Source organism: Hyperolius riggenbachi, chromosome 11 (genome assembly GCF_040937935.1).
Source record: "Hyperolius riggenbachi isolate aHypRig1 chromosome 11, aHypRig1.pri, whole genome shotgun sequence".
NCBI lineage: Eukaryota > Metazoa > Chordata > Amphibia > Anura > Hyperoliidae > Hyperolius > Hyperolius riggenbachi.
The window spans coordinates 231,680,840-231,701,362 of record NC_090656.1 but is presented as its reverse complement, the minus strand read 5'-3'; the positions used below and the strand labels follow the sequence as shown (position 1 = coordinate 231,701,362).

The 20,523-nt window shown below is 46.2% G+C and overlaps 1 protein-coding gene across 1 annotated transcript in view; it reads left to right on the top strand.

The window, feature by feature from the left end:
• The window catches only part of LOC137537966 (glutamic acid-rich protein-like), a 156,254-nt gene that overhangs the window by 55,434 nt on the left and 80,297 nt on the right, over nucleotides 1-20,523 (top strand). Inside the window, exon 10 of the mRNA XM_068259889.1 lies at nucleotides 19,922-19,963. Coding sequence (XP_068115990.1) covers nucleotides 19,922-19,963 — 42 coding nt within the window. The remainder of the gene's footprint in view (nucleotides 1-19,921; nucleotides 19,964-20,523) is intronic.

Genomic DNA, 20,523 nt, shown 5'->3' with positions numbered 1-20,523 from the left:
GTGAAGAGGGCACCAGATATCACAGCAGCAGCACTTTCCCCCTGCATCTCCAGCCTGGCAATAGCAGAAAGCTCTGGACACCTCCAAACCGGAAGCCATTCTCCAGACACAGTGGCGTAGCTAAGGAGCTGTGGGCCCCGATGCAAGTTTACAATGGGGCCCCCCATACACTCAATACATAACAATTGATACGGCGCACCAAAACCTGCCAATGGCAACTACAGTGACAGAGATGCAAGAAGGGGATGGGGAGCAGCTTGTTAATGATCGCTACTATTCAAAGTATCTATAGAAGTGATTATTATGAGCACAGGACCAATAGAGAGCTAATACTGTAGTTGAGGAAGGGCCCTTCGGGGCCCCTCTGGCCCAAGGGCCCCGATGCGGTCGCTTCCTCTGCACCCCCTATTTCTACGCCCCTGTCCAGACAGAATTACATAACCACCCCCACCACCGAACAACCGATTTCCTCCCAAACTAGACAGCCACCATGCAGCCTCCATCCCAGTGAATACGATAGTCCAGCAGAGAAGGCATCCGCAGCGGGGGAGAATGACAGCACCAGATGACTCACATTCACCTATTGCGATCCAAGCAATAGAGGTCCCGTCATCCGGAGCCCATCTGTGTCCTCTAGAGTGCTGCCGCTCTGTTACTACTACTATTACTACTTCCTACTTCCTGTCTGATCTGAGAATCAGGAAGTTCAGAGCGAGCGGCTGCACTGTAGAAGAGACAGATGGGTTTCAGATGACGGGATCTCTATCGCTTGGATCATGGATAGGTGAGTGAGCGTTTGCCATCTGCTGCTATCATTCTTGCTGCAGCTGTGGTTCTCTGTGGGAAGGGAGGGAGGAGTGGGCAGCGGCAGAGCGCACAGTAGCAGGAGGGGGACCTAGGAGGAGAGCCTGGCTCTGAAGACAATCAGCAGCGCACAGCATCATTTGACAAGACAAAACAAGACAACATTTATATCGCGCTTTTCTCCTGGCGGACTCAAAGCGCCAGAGCTGCAGCCACTAGGACGCGCCCTACAGGCAGTAGCAGTGTTAGAGAGACTTACCTAAGGTCTCCTACTGAATAGGTGCTGGCTTACTGAACAGGCAGAGTCGAGATTCGAACCCTGTTCTCCTATATCAGAGGCAGAGCCCTTAAAGGGAACCAGAGACGAAGCACCCTTGTGTATTTTACCATATACATCAGTAAGAACATTAGAGAAAACATTTACCATGCTCTCTGTTTCATCCTCACTGCTAAAAGTGTCTGTTATCAGCTGTGATAAGAATCCCGGACTGAGCATTCAGTCTGGCTTTGCAGGGAATAATTATAGCTGAGTCATTATAGCAGAGCCTCAAGGGGGCAGGCTTGGGTTTGAAAAGACACCAGAGAAGACAGACTCAGCTATAATCTTTCCGTAGCAAAGCTAGACTGAGTGCTCAGTCGGGGATTCTTATCAGAGGTGATAACAGTCAGATTAAACAGAGAACAATGAAACAAAGAGCAGATTAGGTGTTTACTGTCATGTTCCCACTGATTTATAAGGTAAAATACAAGAGGGTGCTTCATCTCTGGTTCTCTTTAAAGGGACTCCGAGCAGTGCCTATGGGTATGCCTTTAAGCATACCCACAACTAATTAATTACATCCTCACACCTACCAGCATGATGTTTGTAATTATATCCCCCTGGGTTCCTTATATTTCATTGCATTAGGGCGGCGGTTTATATATATCATATGGGCAGCACGGTGGCGTAGTGGTTAGCTCTCTCGCCTTGCAGTGCTGGGTCCCTGGTTCGAATCCCAGCCAGGGCACTATCTGCAAAGAGTTCGTATGTTCTCTCCGTGTCTGCGTGGGTTTCCTCCGGGCACTCCAGTTTCCTCCCACATTCCAAAAACATACAGATAAGTTAATTGGCTCCCTCTAAAAAAAATTGGCCCTAGACTACAGTACTTACACTACATAATATAGACATATGGCAATGGTAGGGATTAGATTGTGAGCTCCTTTGAGGGACAGTTAGCGACAAGATATATATATATATATATATATTTACACTGTACAGCGCTGCGTAATATGTCGGCGCTATATAAATACTTAATAATAATAATAATAATAATTGGAAAGAGGAGAAAGAGAGCTTTAAAATGATATGCATCTTTCTATAGTTACTGCACTGCTCAGAGTCCCTTTAACCATTATACCATCCAGCCACCGCTAACAAGATGGCGAGGGCTGGTTTATGTGCTGATGGGGCCCCTTTGACTCTGAATAGGGCCCCAAGCGACTGCTTTTGTTGCCTGGTCGGTTATCCGGCCCAGGGCAGGGGTGAGCAAGTCTGTCGTTATGTCATTATCAGTTAAGCAGACTAGACGCTACAGTTTGCCCCAGGGCCACAGGGCCCCTTGAACCGGCCCTGAGTGCACAACAGTCAACTAAGTGAACAACACTAGGCATATTGATTTCCAAGTCTACCATGAAGAGGAGACTGCATGAAAGTAAGTACAGAGGGTGCACTGCAAGGTGCAAGCCAGTCATAACGCCTCATCATAAGTCATAAGAATAGAAAGGTTAGATTGGACTTTGTTAAAGAACATCTAAAAATGCCATCAAAGTTCTGGAAAAATATTAAACCAAAATCAACCTTCCAGAATGATGGCAAGAAAAAGTATGGAAAAGGCGTGGAACAGCTCATTATCCAAAGCACAACACATCGATGGCTCATATTCACTAAGCTTGATCAAACACTTTATCGAACGTTTGATAATTTACCTCATGGGTAAAATCTAATTTTGAATTCACTAAAGTGTTATAGATTTATTGCACATTTTATCGATAAAACATTCGATAAATCTACAACACCTTAGTGCATTCAAAATTAGATTTTACTCATGAGGTAAATTATCAAACGTTCGATAAAGTGTTCGATAAAGCTTAGTGAATTGAGGCCATGATCTGTAAAACATGCTGTAGGCAGTGTGATGGCTTGGGCGTACATGCATGTCAGTGGTACTGGGACTGTGGGACACTACCGTAGTGTTTATTGATGATGTGACAGAGGCAGCTGAATGAATTCTGAGGTGTTTAGAGACATACTGGGCTTGATTCACAAAGCCGTGCTAATGCATAGCATGGCCGCGCTAGCGGTTTGCACGCTTTATAACGCGCGTAACGGTTTTTGCATGCAATTGCGAATTTTGGCTTTGTGAATCAACCCCACTGTCTGCTGACATCCTGCTAGATTCAGGCAAATGGATGGGAGGGCATTTCATGTTGCTGGTGGACAATGACCCAAAGCATACAGCCAAAGCAATCCAGGAGTTTAACCACTTGAGGACTGCAGTGGAAAACCCCTCTAAAGACCAGAGCAATTTTAACTAAATGGGCCACTGCAGCTTTAAGGCTAAGCTGCAGGCCCGTACAACTCAGCCCACAAGTGATTCCCCCCCCCCCCCCTTTTCTCCCCACCAACAGAGCTCTCTGTTGGTGGGGTCTGATCGCCCCCAGACATTTGTTTATTTATTTACCAATATGTATTTACTCGTTTTTTTAATAAAAAATCGCTGTTTTTATAAATATGTATATATATACCCCCCTCCCTCCCACCACCAGCCAATCAGTGTGATCGGCTGTCATAGGCTTCAGCCTATGACAGCGGATCACTCTCGCAGTCACAGAGGGGACAGCCGTGTCACATGGCTGTCCCCAGTACAGCGCTGCTGCTGATTGCAGCGCTGTACAATGGGTAAAGATCTCCCGAGCAGCAGTCGCCGCTCGGAGACTGAAGTCGGGGCAGAGCTCCGCCCCTCAAGCAGGAGATGCGCGCGCAGCCTGCACGCGATCTCCTGCAAATCCCAGCCCCAGGACTTGACGCCAATTAGCGATAGGCGGTCCTGGGGCTGCCGCCGCAACAATGCCCATTGGCGTGGGGCGGTCGTAAAAATAGTGGAAAAAAATCATGAATAGCCAAGTCAGTCACCTGATCTCAGCCCAACTGAGCATACATTTCACTTGTTCCGATACAGGGGACCATCCCTCAGATCAGGTGTTTTGTGGTTACACTTATTATAGGTGTGGAGATCATGACAGCCACACTTGTTTTATGACCCTCATGAGATGGACCCCAAGGCTGTGAAGGACAGCGAGAAAGGAGGCAGAGGGTGAACATTAGTTGGGCTTCATCAATATTTTGCTCTGCCTTTCTGTGCCCTCTCTCTCTCTGCTGTCTCTATCTGCATTTCTGCTCTCTCTCTGTCTCTCTCTGCCTTTCTGCTCTCTCTCTGTCTCTCTCTCTCTGCCTTTCTGCTGTATTTCTCTTTTCCTTTCTGTGCTCTCTCTCTCTCTGCTTCTATGCTGTCTCTCTCTCTGAGCCTTTCTGCTGTATCTCTCTCTGCCTTTCTGTGCCCCCTCTTTCTCTCTGCTGTCTCTATCTGCATTTCTGCTGTCACTCTCTGCCTTTCTGCTGTCTCTCTCTCTCTCTCTCTCTCTCTCTCTCTCTCTCTCTCTCTGCTTTTCTGCTCTCTCCAGGCGCGGAGCTAGGGGGGGTCGGGGTAGGACAAGTGCCCCGGGGCGCCTGGTCCCCGAGGGCGCCCTCAGCCTGGCTGAGCTGCGGGTTTTTTTTTTTTTTTTTGCGGCGGAGGGGAAGGGGGCCAGCGCAGAGAAGAGGGAGAGCTGTGCGGACGGTGGGGAAGGGGGGCCATCTCCCCCCTCCTTCCCTCACCTTAGGTGCTCTCCCTCCCTCGCTGTCCCCTCCAATGTCCTCCGACCTCCGGGTGGCTGGCCTGGCAGCGGCGTGCGGAACTCACCTCCGTCTCGCTCCAGCGCCGGCCGGAAGTTCGGGTGCGCAGCCGCTGCTCTGGACCAGACCAGAGTAGTGGCAGATCCATCCGGCGCTGCGACGAGACGGAGGTAAGTTCCGCCCGCCGCTGCCAGCCTGAGCCACCCGGACATTGGAGGGGAGAGCGAGGAAGGGAGAGCAGCTCTTCTCTGCGCTGCTCCCCTCCTGCTGGGGAGGGGGACACCTGACCTGGCTACCAGTCTGGGCACATATACCCCTGGCTACCTACTCTGGGCACATATACCCCTGGCTACCTACTCTGGGCACATATACCCCTGGCTACCTACTCTGGGCACATATACCCCTGGCTACCTACTCTGGGCACATATACCCCTGGCTACCTACTCTGGGCACATATACCCCTGCCTACATATACTGGGCATATACCCCTGGCTACCTACTCTGGGCACATATACCCCTGGCTACCTACTCTGGGCACATATACCCCTGCCTACATATACTGGGCATATACCCCTGGCTACCTACTCTGGGCACATATACCCCTGGCTACCTACTCTGGGCACATATACCCCTGGCTACCTACTCTGGGCACATATACCCTTGCCTTCATATACTGGGCATATACCCCTGGCTACCTACTCTGGGCACATATACCCCTGGCTACCTACTCTGGGCACATATACCCCTGCCTACATATACTGGGCATATACCCCTGGCTACCTACTCTGGGCACATCTATCTACCCCTGGCTACCTACTCTGGGCACATATACCCCTGCCTACATATACTGGGCATATACCCCTGGCTACCTACTCTGGGCACATATACCCCTGGCTACCTACTCTGGGCACATATACTCCTGGCTACCTACTCTGGGCACATATACCCCTGGCTACCTACTCTGGGCACATATACCCCTGGCTACCTACTCTGGGCACATATACCCCTAACTACATATATTGGGCACATATACCCCTAACTACATATACTGGGCATATACCCCTGGCTACATACTCTGGGCACATATACCCCTGGCTACCTACTCTGGGCACATATACCCCTGGCTACCTACTCAGGGCACATATACCCCTGGCTACCTACTCTGGGCACATATACCCCTGGCTACCTACTCTGGGCACATATACCCCTGCCTACATATATTGGGCACATATACCCCTAACTACATATACTGGGCATATATACCCCTGGCTACCTACTCTGGGCACATATACCCCTGCCTACATATACTGGGCACATATACTCCTAACTACATATACTGGGCATATACCCCTGGCTACCTACTCTGGGCACATATACCCCTGGCTACCTACTCTGGGCAAATATACCCTGCCTACATATACTGGACACATATACCCCTAACTACATATACTGGGTACATATACCCCTGGCTACATATACTGGGCATTTATACCCCTGGCTACATATACTGGGCACATATACCTCTGGCTACATATACTGGGGACACATACCCCTGCCTACATATACTGGGCACATATACCCCTGGCTACCTGTTCTGTGGACATCTCTACCCCTGGCTACCTGTTCTGGGGACATCTATACTGCTGGCCACCTATTCTGGGGACACCTATAGACCTGGGGCTACCTATTTTTGGGCAAGCACTGCTGTCAGATTGAGTGTATTTTGGGGAACTGCTGCCAGGTGAGAGGTGTCTACCATATTAAGGGGACATTCTGCCTATTTATGTGAAATGCTGTCTATTTATGTGCCTCATGACTGCTGAATTTGTCTTGTTGGGGGCCTCATGGTTACTGAATTTGTCTTGTTGGGGGCCTCATGATTTGTTGGGGGCCTCAAGATCGCTGAATTTGTCTTGTTAGGGGCCTCATGATTGCTGAATTTGTCTTGTTAGGGGCCTCATGATTGCTGAATTTGTCTTGTTGGGGGCCTCAGGATTGCTAAATTTGTCTTGTTGGGGGCCTCATGTTTGCTCATGATTGCGGAATTTGTCTTGATGGGGGGGGGGGGCTCATGATTGCTGAATTTGTCTTGGAACATGCTGGAAGGTACATACTGAGGGAGGGTGGGTGAGCGTGAGCCTGCTAACCTCCATGTACATTTGAAGGGGCGTGACCAAATGTGGAGTACCCATAACCACGCCCACATTTGGTCACGACCCTTCACCTTAGGGGGCACATTAATAGTCTTTGTCCCCGGGCGCTGAAAACCCTAGCTACGCCTCTGGCTCTCTCTCTCTCTCTCTCTGCCTTTCTGCTGTCTCTCTCTCTCTCTCTCTCTCTCTGCCTTTCTGCTCGTTCTCTCTCTCTGCCTTTCTGCTTGCTCTCTCTCTCTCTCTGCCTTTCTGCTCTCTCTCTCTCTGCCTTTCTGCAGTCTCTCTCTCTGCCTTTATGCTCTCTCTCTCTCTCTCTCTCTGCCTTTCTGCTGTCTCTCTCTCTGTCTTTTTGCTGTCTCTCTTTCTTTCTTCCTTTCTGTTCTCTCTCTCTCTGCCTTTCTGCTGTCTCTCTCTCTCTCTCTTGCTCTGCCTTTTTGCTCTCTCTCTCTCTCTCTCGCTCTGCCTTTCTGCTGTCTCTCTCTCTCTCTCTGCCTTTCTGCTCTCTCTCTCTCTGCCTTTCTGCTCTCTCTCTCTCTCTCTGCCTTTCTGCACGCACTCTTTCTCTCTCTGCCTTTCTACTCTCTCTCTCTGCCTTTCTACTCTCTCTCTCTCTCTCTCTCTCTGTCTTTTTGCTGTCTCTTTCTCTCTCTTACTCTCTCTCTCTGCCTCCCTGCTGCCCCTCTCTGCTCTCTCGCTCTCTTTGCTGTCTCTCTCTCTGCCTCTCAGCTGTCACTCTCCCTCTCAGCTGTGTCTCTCTGCAGTCTCTCTCTCTCTGCCCTTCTCCTGCCCTCCCCACACACGGGCACCCTCCTCCTACCCACTGGCACCCCCTCCTGCCCATTGTCACCCTCTCCCACCCACTGGCACCCTCCTGCAAAATCTGGGGTGTGGCTTATTGCCACACAGGGGGCATGGCTTACGTTTCCCTGTCACTACCTAAACTGGGGGGCATCTGTGTCAGAGGCACCCGCAATCTAATCCCTACCATAGCCCTAGTCTAATGTCCCACCATTGCTAAGTTCATGTAAATTTGGCTTCACCTGTGATCATACCCACACCAGGGTTCATGGCCACGCCCATTTTTTGGCGTGGCGCACATAACTCTGACCCCCCCATTTTTGCCGCACCCTGGAAAATTTTCTGCAGACGCCCATGATAATAATAATATGGTAGGACATTAGACTAAGACTATGGCAAAGATTAGATCACAAGCTCCTCTGAGGACAGTCAGTGACATGACTATGTACTCTGTAATGTGCTGCAGAAGATGCCAGGGCTATATAAATACATAATAATAGTATGGTAGGACATTAGACTATGACTATAGTAGGATTAGATTGTGAGCTCCTCTGAGGACAGTCAGTGACATGACTATGTACTCTGTAATGTACTGCAGGAGATGTCAGTGCTATATAAATACATAATAATAATAATAATAATATGGTAGGACATAATCTTGTGTGGACCTTTGCCTGCCTAAATATGTTGTGTGTGTGTGTGTGTTTTTTTTGGGGGGCCGGTTTACAAAGGTGTATTTATAGTTTTTGTTTCTATCGGGGTTCCGACCATGGGGCCCCATGCTTTCTAGCCAGAGCCCTGCTCTAAGGGTTGTTACCTTATAGGTGTCATGAATGATACGGAAGTCGAGACGGTTAGCGATTCTGTATCGTTCCGCAAAGCAGCGCAGTATGACATTTTTTCTTTTCATGAAGTATGTGTGCTGACCAGTGAAGGCATGTGTGTTTAATTAACTTGTTCAAAAAGAATTCTTTGCTGGCCAGTGACTTGTTAATGAGCCAAAGGGTGTGAAACCCTAGCCTGGTATAGTCAAAGGTTGTCTGGCTGGTCACACTCAGATGCTAATTGAGCACCAAAAGTTCCTTTCATCCAGGGGAAGCCAAAGGAAGCTAGCTCCACAGGGGTCCACTGACGAACTCAGACACATTGGCGCCGCTGGGGAACAGATCTAAATGCATGCGGTTTATGATTTTGGTCTGTTAAATGAAAACCGTGTATAGCACAGCTATGAAATGATATAGTCTTATTCGTTAGAATCTGCCCAATGTGCTGATATAAAATTCATAACGATAACCCCTCCTGTTAATGGTTTACGACCCTTCTCGGGGACAGGACAGCCTAACGCACTCATGCAAGATGTCATATTAATCAGTATTTTCTGACAATTATGAATCTGATATCCACCTAAATCTGACATGTATAGTTTGAGTTACAGTGTTTTACAATTTAAACTCAAAATCCTCCTAGGAGGAGGTGGACTGTCATTGGTGGGTAATTCAGAGGGGGCAGGTGTTGCCACACCCCCAAACCAGCTTCATCAAAAGCACATTGCCAGCAGGCAGACTTCAGTCCTCCATCTTAACACCATCTGGATTACAACTCGACCTGCTGCTGGGCAGAGGACCCCCCAGCAGCCATCTTGGAACTGTAACATCTGCTTGGAGTACAAAAGATACCTAAAGGCATATGATTCTGAAACCAAGGACTTTGCATTTCTTTTCCCAGAAGGAAATATTCTCACACAGACTTATTCCCTTTATTTTAAGCTTTGTGTGTATATGTTAATTAGTGTATATAAATGTGTGTAATGCATTTTTGTTCTTAAAACGTTTAAAGATCATTACGGTTATGACCTGTTCCTGAACATACACAATCGTACTTACTCTGAAAACGTTACCTTGTGCTCTAGAGTATCTGGTAGTTACAACCCATATGCTTGAATTGGGCACAGATAGACAGATCTGGTGCCGATCCCTGCATACAGCGAAGGGTTAACTTACAGTTAACCCTTTGCTTATATTAGCGCAGTGTGCTAATATATTTACAGTCATGTGCTGACTCACATGTGGTGGCAAGCATTTAAATTGTACGTGTATGGTGAACTCTTTGGCGTCAGGACGCTCCTCTCGGCTAGTCAGTTCATAGATTGCGAATCCACATTTGGGCATCTATAAGCAAAGCGACAGCGAGACAGAGTTTCTGATTGTGAGCGATTGACCCAATCAAGGACTGGCCCTTGCGGTCGATGACAATAGGTGCCCCCAGTATAGGTAGCCAAGTATAGGTTCCCCCAATATAGGTAGCCAGGTATAGGTGCCCCCAGTATAGGTAGCCAAGTATAAGTACCACCAGTATAGGAAGCCAGGTATAGGTGTCCCCAGTATAGGTAGCCAAGTATAGGTTCCCCCAATATAGGAAGCCTGGTATAGGTGTCCCCAGTATAGGTAGCCAAGTATAAGTACCACCAGTATAGGAAGCCAGGTATAGGTGTCCCCTGTATAGGTAGCCAAGTATAAGTACCACCAGCATAGGAAGCCAGGTATAGGTGTCCCCAGTATAGGTAGCCAAGTATAAGTACCACCAATATAGGTAGCCAGGTATAGGTGTCCCCAGTATAGGTAGCCAAGTATAAGTACCACCAGTATAGGAAGCCAGGTATAGGTGCCCCCAGTGAAGGTAGCCAGGTATAGGTGCCCCCAGTATAGGTAGCCTGGTATAGGTGCCCCAGTATATGTAGCCTGGTATAGGTGCCCCCAGTATAGATAGCCAGATTTATGTGCCCCCAGTATAGATAGCCTGGTATAAGTGCCCCAGTATATGTAGCCAGATATAGGTGCCCCCAGTATATGTAGCCTGGTATAGGTGCCCCAGTATAGATAGCCTGGTATAGGTGCCCCAGTATATGTAGCCAGGTATAGGTGCTCCCAGTATATGTAGCCTGGTATAGGTGCCCCAGTATAGATAGCCAGGTTTATGTGCCCCCAGTATATGTAGCCTGGTATAGGTGCCCCAGTATAGATAGCCTGGTATAGGTGCCCCCAGTATATGTAGCCAGGTATAGGTGCCCCCAGTATAGGTGTCCAGGTTTATGTGCCCCAGTATAGATAGCCTGGTATAGGTGCCCTAGTATATGTAGCCTGGTATAGGTGCCCCCAGTATAGATAGCCAGGTTTATGTGCCTCCAGTATAGATAGCCTGGTATAGGTGCCCCAGTATATGTAGCCTGGTATAGGTGCCCCCAGTATATGTAGCCTGGTATAGGTGCCCCCAGTATAGATAGCCAGGTATAGGTGCCCCAGTATAGATAGCCTGGTATAGGTGCCCCCAGTATATGTAGCCAGGTATAGGTGCCCCCAGTATATGTAGCCAAGTATAAGTTCCCCTGTATAGGTAGCCAAGTATAAGTGCCCCCACCCCCCGTATAGGTAGCCAGCTTGTCTCCCGCTCCCTCCACTGGCCACTGCTCGTTTACCTGCTCGGGCAGTGGCTTTCTCCTCCAGGATCCCCAGATCCCCCTTGCTGCATGCCCGGTGCTGGTGCGGCATACAGAGACTTTAGATCAGCGGTGACCCGCAGTGAAGAGAAAGAAGAGCGGTTCCTCTAGTAGCTGCACAATCATATGCAGGAGGTAAGCACTGCCTGTATACGTGCTGCTAGGGGAACTGTTCCCCTGTCTCCATTGTAGGTCGCCGCTAATCTGAGGTGACGCTACGCATCATCATGCCAGCCGCTGCGCGTCATCACGGTGGCCGGCGTGACAATGCTGCGCATCTGTGGTTTAGAGTTAGAAAACCGCGCATGCGCAGTACTGTCATGCCGGCCTGCGTGATGACGCGTAGCGTCACCGTTAAGGAAGTGACAGCCCGACACTCTGCCCGAGTGTTGCCGGTCGTCAATTCTGCAGCGGGACCAGAATAGAAGCCAGGAGGACGCCGGGGGACCTACCGACCTACAGTGGGCTGGAGGAAGCCCCAGGTAAGTCCCGATTTTGTTTATTTTTACTTCTTAGGGTCCCTTTAAAGCAAATCGGCAGTGAAAATAAATGTATGGGATAATTAATTGTACGTGCAGTACGATTATTATTCTCGTGTTTTTGTTTCCAGTTTTAACCATGTAAGCCTTCTGAATGTAGAAGCTACGTCCAGAAGGCCATGTGCGCTCCCGCGGCCAATCACGTGCGTGCACGCACGCTCCCGGCCGCAAATCGTTAGCCCAGGAATCAATCAATCGGGACATGGTGCCCGATGATTGATTCCTCTCCCCCACAGAAAAAGTGACCGCTTCTCTCGGAAGCCTCGCTTTTTCTGACTCTTGCGTCCCCCTATGTTCCTCTGCGCGTACATGTTAAAGTGAGCCTTAAGCCAGAAAAAAAAATGAGTTTTACTCACCTGGGGCTTCTACCAGCCCCTGCATCAGTCCTGTGCCCTCGCAGCTACTCACTAATCCTCTGGTCTGCCGCTACCAGCTAGTTTTGTTTTTGCCGACAGGCCCGTCAGGACTGGCCACGCGTAGCTTTTTCCGCATTCCCGACTGTAAGTGGCGCTATTGCGTGCCGCAACGCGTACAAAAATACTCGTTGCCGCATATCTACGAGTAGGTAATGCGGCAATGCGTATCTTTGTATGCGTTGCGGTCCACAATAGCGCTAATTACAGTTGGAAATGCGGAAAAAAATACGCGTGGCCAGTCCTGATGGGCCTGTCGGCAAAAATGAAACTAGCTGGCAGCAGCGGACCAGAGGATTAGTGAGTGGCTGCGAGGGCACAGGACTGCTGCAGGAGGCTGGTAGAAGCAGAACTGGCTGCCAGCGAGGGACCAGAGGATTAGTGAGTGGCTGCGAGGGCACAGGACTGCTGCAGGGGGCTGGTAGAAGCAGAACTAGCTGGCAGCGGGGGACCAGAGGATTAGTGAGTGGCTGCGAGGGCACAGGACTGCTGCAGGGGGCTGGTAGAAGCAGAACTAGCTGGCAGCGGGGGACCAGAGGATTAGTGAGTGGCTGCGAGGGCACAGGACTGCTGCAGGGGGCTGGTAGAAGCAGAACTAGCTGGCAGCGGGGGGACCAGAGGATTAGTGAGTGGCTGCGAGGGCACAGGACTGCTGCAGGGGGCTGGTAGAAGCAGAACTAGCTGGCAGAGGGGGACCAGAGGATTAGTGAGTGGCTACGAGGGCACAGGACTGCTGCAGGGGGCTGGTAGAAGCAGAACTAGCTGGCAGAGGGGGACCAGAGGATTAGTGAGTTTCTGCGAGGGCACAGGACTGCTGCAGGGGGCTGGTAGAAGCCCCAGGTGAGTAAAACTCATTTTTTTTTCTGGCTTAAGGTTCACTTTAACCACTTAAACCCCCGCGGTACAGATTTCTCCGTCCCTTTCCCCCCCCCCCAAAAAACCAAGGGACGGAGAAATCCGTACCTCCCGCGCTACCGCCGCTGTCCGCTTGTGCGCGCGCTACCGCCGATCATGCACGCCGCCGCCCGCTCGCCCGGAGATCAATGAACGGGAAAATCTCGGGATTTTCCCGGGAACGTTGATCTAAGCCCCCGCAATTATCTGCTGCTTCTATGAGAAACAGCGCGATCATTGTGATTTGCCCAGCCTCATAGTGCTTCCTGTAAGCGTCCTTCCGGACGCTTACAGGTTGCATAAACACAAACTTACTGTGGCCATCTTGTGGCCAAATAGTAAAACTACACCCTAAAGCATTTTACATATACAAATACATTAGTTATACACAATAAATTAACTCATTACCTTCCACACTCCCAAATTTTTTTTTTTTTTTGTAACTAAAAGAAAAAAAAAATACAATAAAAAAAACCATAAATAGTTACCTTAGGGACTGAACTTATGTCAAGAGGGTATAACACTGTTACTTTATAAACTACGGGCTTGTAATTAGGGATGGATGCAAAACTGAAAAAAATGCACCTTTATTTCCAAATAAAATATTGGCGCCAAACATTGTGATAGGGACATAATTTAAACGTTTTTATAACCGGGACAAATGGGCAAATACATTTCATGGGTTTTAATTACAGTAGCATGCATTATTTAAAAGCTATAATGGCCGAAAATTGAAAAATAATAATTTTTTCCCAAATTTTTTCCTATTTTCCCATTAAAACACATTTAGAATAAAATAATTCTTGGCATAATGTCCCACCTAAAGAAAGCCTAATTGGTGGCGAAAAAAACAAGATATAGTTCACTTTATTGTGATAAGTAATAATAAAGTTATAGACGGATGAATGGAAGGAGTGCTGAAAGGTGAAAATTGCTCTGGTGTTCAAGGGGTAAAACCCCTCAGTGGTGAAGTGGTTAAGCTTAGAGTGACGTCATGTAAACAAACTCATGGCTGCCATCGTGTGGCCAAAAAGTAAAACTACATCTACATGTAAAAAAAAAAAAAAAAGAAACATATATGCATATAGGCATCTTAATGACGTATTTATGCTTGAAAAAAATATCTGTTTTCCCTTTTGATGTTGCATGTATATAAGCTGTCTGTACCACCAGCTTGCAAACTAACAGGATGTAAACCTGACGAAGGCTGCAAGGCCGAAAGCTTGTTTATTCTTATTCATTTGTAGTTAGCCAATAAATGGTATCATCCTGATTAAAAACTTCTTGCTTTTACTGATGGCTAACACGGTACAATACCCTACTGCTACTACTATGCTTGAAGATACCGCAATGTACCGCACTTTCCTGGAACTAAAGAAAGACCTGAAGAAACTTGCACAACTGGACAGCGACATCTTTTTCTTGACTACATGCAAAAAGGAAAAACTTATACCTCAAGGACTAAGGATACAGAATCCCACCCTGCATACATACAATAGCAGGTTTGCAGAAGAAATCTGCAGGAGGAGCTCTGAGAGAATACGGAATAACCTTTTAAGAGTCTGCTATAACCGTAAGAGGATTACAAAGGATGAGATACAGAGCCTGAAACTGTCTCTGAATGATGACCACACTGGAGCATGGGATAAACTACAGATTTTCTATAGGAAACTACAGAGATTCCTAATTAACAACAAAAAGAAAAAACTTCAGAGACTTAGAATTAAGAGTGGACGCCTGGATGCACAAGCAGCAGAAAAAGAGCAACCCACAGGTGTAATGAATCTTTCCTCTTATCAGGCTACTGAAGCTGAAATGTCAGTACTCTCCAAAGGCCTGTCATTCTGCCCTGCGAGACCCATAGACAGGATTGCACTCTGTGGAGATATGGAGGAATTTTTCAGAAAGCTGCGACTCAAGGAACACTACCATGATAAGGAAGCCTGTGATAAAATGGATAATGGACCAAAACGCACCAGATCTAAAAAGAAAAAAAGATGGACCCCCTAAGAAGGAAAAAACCCGGCCCTGGATAAATACACCAACAAATTCAAACGCAGAATCTCTGACAGGATCCTGAGTAAAAGAAAGACACTGGCCCAGAACGTAACACCACAGGAGCGACAGGCCATCAGATCCCTTAAGGGGAATAAGGACATTATTATTAAACCAGCGGATAAAGGTGGTGCCATAGTCATAATGAACACCAGTGACTACGTCCAGGAGGCACAAAGACAATTATCCAACACCGTTCACTATGCCAAATTACAGGGGGACCCCACAAAAGGCTACAGGATGGCACTTAATAGGATGGTTAACAGATTGCCTGCAAACATCAGACAACATGTAAGGACCCTTGTCCCTGAAGAGCCTAGAACAGCCTGCTTTTACATGCTTCCCAAGATCCACAAAGAGGGAAACCCAGGCAGGCCCATAATCTCAGCGAGCGGAACTCTTACAGAGAACATCTCAGGGTGGCTGGAAAACATCTTGAAACCTCTTGTCTGTAAAAGACCCAGCTACTTACAGGATACCACCCACCTCCTGAGTCCTGAACAAACTGACAGCCATCGGCCCAGTACCTGAGGGAACCATACTGGCCACGATGGACGTGGAGTCCCTGTACACTAACATTCCCCATGATGATGGTATTGCGGCCTGCCGTAAATATCTTCAGGGTCAGGGCATACCTGTAAAGCCTTTTACTGGACTGATCAAATTTATTCTCACTCATAATTATTTCACTTTTGGACAGGACCTCTATTTACAACAGATGGGCGTGGCAATGGGTTCGCGATTCGCTCCACAGTATGCAAATCTATTCATGGCCAAAATCGAAGAGGAATACCTCAATGCATGTGGCATAAAACCCTTGGCCTACTTCCGCTTCATTGATGATATTTTAATCATCTGGTCCGCAAGTGAGGATGATCTTCTCCAGTTCCACAGGAACTTCAATGCCTTCCATCCTACAATCAAATTGAAACTTACCTACTCTCACACAGAGATTAACTTTCTGGACACCACCATATACATCAGGGGTAACAACATACAAACCTCTGTGTATCGCAAACCTACAGACCGTCCCACATACCTAAGATATGACAGTTTTCATCCCAAGCACATTAAGAACTCTATAATTTACAGCCAAGCTATAAGGTACAACCGGATTTGTTCTGACAGGATGGACAGATACAAGCACCTGGATCACCTTAAGAACACTTTCATTAAACAAGGTTACAGTCCTCCCATGGCTGAGGCCCAAATCAGGAAAGCCAGCAACATCCCCAGGACTGAACTCCTGAAATATAAGCAAAACCAGAAAGAGAAACGTGTCCCTTTGGTTGTCACCTACAACCCACACCTGGAAATCTTAAGGAGGATTGCTAAGGAACTTCATCCCATTTTACACAAGGATCACAGACTGAGAACGATATTCCCTAAACCTCCACTCTTGTCATATCGGCAACCACACAATCTAAAACAGATGATTGTCAGGAGCTCTTTGAATAGGCCTCAACAAAACGGAACATCACCCTGCCGACAAAAAATATGTGGGACCTGCAGACACATTTACTCCACTGACAGGGTAACGATACCAGGTTCACAACAGGAGTACAGAGTACAAGGTAAATTTTCCTGTGGGTCCACCAATCTGGTATATCTGATCATGTGTGCTAAATGCCCCAATGTTCTGTACGTGGGAGAAACTGGACAAACTCTGCGCAAACGTATGAATGGACACAGGCACACTATTAATGATACCAAATCTGGACTCCCAGTTGCTACACACTTTTGGTCCAACGGACACAGCATGGATGATCTTCGTGTCACTGCCCTGAAGGGTGGCTTCAAAACGTCAAATGACCAATTAATAGCAGAAACAAAATTTATAAATTGGTTCAAAGCTGTGGAGAAGTGTTTGAATAAGGACAACAACTTTCTATATTGGTATGAGATTGATGATATTTGACCTGTCTCAGCCACTCTAGCTGAACTTGTGAACTAAGAATTTACGATACCTCTGGGTCAATCCTAATACCAGGTCTGTGAGCAATGGAGTAAACAAGGATCCTTATCTTACCCCATTTAGATGGTCTGTTTGAATTAAGGCATCTTAATGACGTATTTATGCTTGAAAAAAATATCTGTTTTCCCTTTGATGTTGCATGTATATAAGCTGTCTGTACCACTAGCTTGCAAACTAACAGGATGTAAACCTGACGAAGGCTGCAAGGCCGAAAGCTTGTTTATTCTTATTCATTTGTAGTTAGCCAATAAATGGTATCATCCTAATTTAAAACTTCTTATATTTACATAAAATTTACTATTTACATCCTACCCTCCCAAAAATACCCAAATAAAATGTTTAAAAAAAAACAAAAAACATTACAATAAAAAAAACGTAAATAGTTACCTAAGGGTCTAAACTTTTTAAATATTAATGTAAAGATTAAATATTTCTAATTTTTTTAATATAAGCTTGTAAATAGTGATTAATGCAAAACGGAAAAAAATGCACTTTTATTTCCAAATAAAATATTGTCGCCATACATTGTGATAGGGACATAATTTAAACGGTGTAATACCTGGGACTATTAGGCAAATACAATACGTGAGTTTTAATTATGGAGGCATGTATTATTTTAAAACTGTAAATCTGAGAAATAATGTCTTTTTTTCTGTATTTTTTTGTATTATTCCTGTTAAAATACATTTACAGTAAAGTGGCTCTTAGCAAAATGTACCACCCAAAGAAAGCCTAATTGGTGGGGGAAAAAAACAAAATATAGATCAGTTCATTGTGATAAGTAGTGATAAAGTTATAGGCTAATGAATGAGAGGTGAACATTGCTCGGATGCATAAAGTGAAAACGACTGAAGGCTGAAGTGGTTAAGGGCTGCATTTTAAAGACTGTATTCTAAACGATATCTATAAAAGCCTGATGTAAAATCAGCTCCAAAGCAAACAGAAGTTTTAACATTTCAGCTCTAAAACCTTATCAGCATTGTCTCATCGGCCAGATAAAAGGGGCTTGCCTTCTATTTACTTTTGAAGGCATTGGACTATACTCAACAAGTTTATATGTATAGATAACAACTCTAGCTCTTTAACCACTTTACCCCCACGCGTACGGATTTCTCCGTCCCTTTTTCCATTCTTTCACCACCAGGGACGGAGAAATACGTACTTTCCGCGCTCCCGCCGCTGCCCGCGCTCCCGCTCGCTTCAGCGCGCACTCCCGCTCGTAAACACGCCGCCGGCTACTCGCCCGGAGATCAATGAACGGGAAAGTCCATTCCCGTTCGTTGATCTAAGCCCCGCAATGATCCGCTGCTTCTTCGATAAGCAGCGCGATCATTGTGAAAAAAAAAAACTTTCTCAGCCTCCTAGTACTTCCTGCAAGCGTCCGGAAGGACGCTTGCAGGTCGCATTAAACAAAAAGTTACTGTTGCCATCTTGTGGCCAAATAGTAAAACTACACCCTAAAGCATTTTTCACATACAAATAAATTCGTTTTACACAAAAAATTAACTCCTTACCTCCTACACTCCCCATTTTTTTTTTTTTTTGTAATTAAAAAAAAAAAAATTACAATTAAAAAAATACATAAATAGTTACCTTAGGGACTAAACTTTTTAAATATTTATGTCAAGAGGGTATAACACTGTTACTTCATAAACTATGGGCTTGTAATTAGGAATGGACGCAAAACTGAAAAAAATGCACCTTTATTTCCAATTAAAATATTGGCGCCAAACATTGTGATAGGGACATAATTTAAACGGTTTTATAACCGGGACAAATGGGCAAATACATTTCATGGGTTTCAATTACAGTAGCATGCATTATTTAAAAACTATGAAGGCCGAAAACTGAAAAATAATACATTTTTTCCCACATTTTTTCCTATTTTCCCATTAAAACACATTTAGAATAAAATAATTCTCGGCATAATGTCCCACCTAAAGAAAGCCTAATTGGTGGAGAAAAGAACAAGATATAGTTCATTTCATTGCGATAAGTAATAAGAAAGTTATAGACGAATGAATGGAAGGAGCGCTGAAAGGTGAAAATTGCTCTGGTGGTCAGGGGGTAAAACCCCTCAGTTGGGAAGAGGTTAAAGCCTCATCTACACCACGCCATTTTTTGTCCGATTCGATTCATTGATTCGATTCGATGCAATCCGACAAGTCTGATCGGGATTCTATTCGATTTGCCATTGTTTTGCATGTCGGATTGGTTCGAATCAATGAATCGAATCAAAATGGACAGAAAATTGTATGGTGTAGTTGGGGCTTAAAACTTGCAGTACAAGTAAACAGAGAGGTAATTCAGACAATTTCATGGTACTGTATGTGCTCATGGTAATCCTAATGAGTCTTCCCCCATCCTCCTTCATCCCTTGGTTTCAGCGCTGGACGCCCCCCGAAACCACAGGCAACAAGGATGTCGGCAGTGGTGCAGGCGCAATAGTGTCTGCAATATTTAGCTTCCCCAACACAGTAGGCACAGTAGCGGCTCTCCAATCGGGATCAGGCAGAAATAGCAGAGCCTGTTCAGTCTGCTCTATTGTGTGCAGTAGAGCAGCCCAAGCTGGCTCAGCTATTTCCTCCTGAACCTGATTGGAAAGTCGCTACTGTGCCTGCGCTGGATTGATGGTAGGTAAATATTTACCTCTTCGGTGTTCAGGGGCTTCTAGCACTGGATCGCTGGGACAGAGGAATATGGGGGAAGCCTCATTAGGATTCAGAGGCTTCCTCCTCCTAAGGTAAGTATCCCCCAGAGGGTTTTTTTTCTTTCTTATGGATTTTCTTTAAAGGAAGTAAACATTTGGTTAGAATTTTACCATAAATATTGTTACAACTTGACAGGCTATTTTCTTCTTACACAGATGATGAAGAGAAAGAAGACGGTGATGAGAAACCAAAACCAGGTAATGAGACATTCACTATCAGAAAGAAAGTGCAGCGCAACGGACTGTGTACTCTGTAATGTGCTGCAGAAGATGTCAGTGCTATATAAATACATAATAATAATATGGTAGGACATTAGACTAGAACTATGGTAAGGATTAGATTGTGAGCTCCTCTGAGGACAGTCAGTGACATGACTATGTACTCTGTAATGTGCTGCAGAAGATGTCACTGCTATATCAATACATAACTAGGACTATGGTAGGATTAGATTGTGAGCTCCTCTGAGGACAGTCAGTGACATGACTATGCACTCTGTAATGTGCTGCAGAAGATGTCAGTGCTATATAAATACATAATAATAATATAGCAGGACATTAGACTATGGCTATGGTAGGATTAGATTGTGAGCTCCTTTGAGGACAGTCAGTGACATGACTATGTACTCTGTAATGTGCTGCAGAAGATGTCAGTGCTAAATAAATACATAATAATAATATGGTAGGACATTAGACTAGAACTATGGTAAGGATTAGATTGTGAGCTCCTCTGAGGACAGTCAGTGACACGACTATGTACT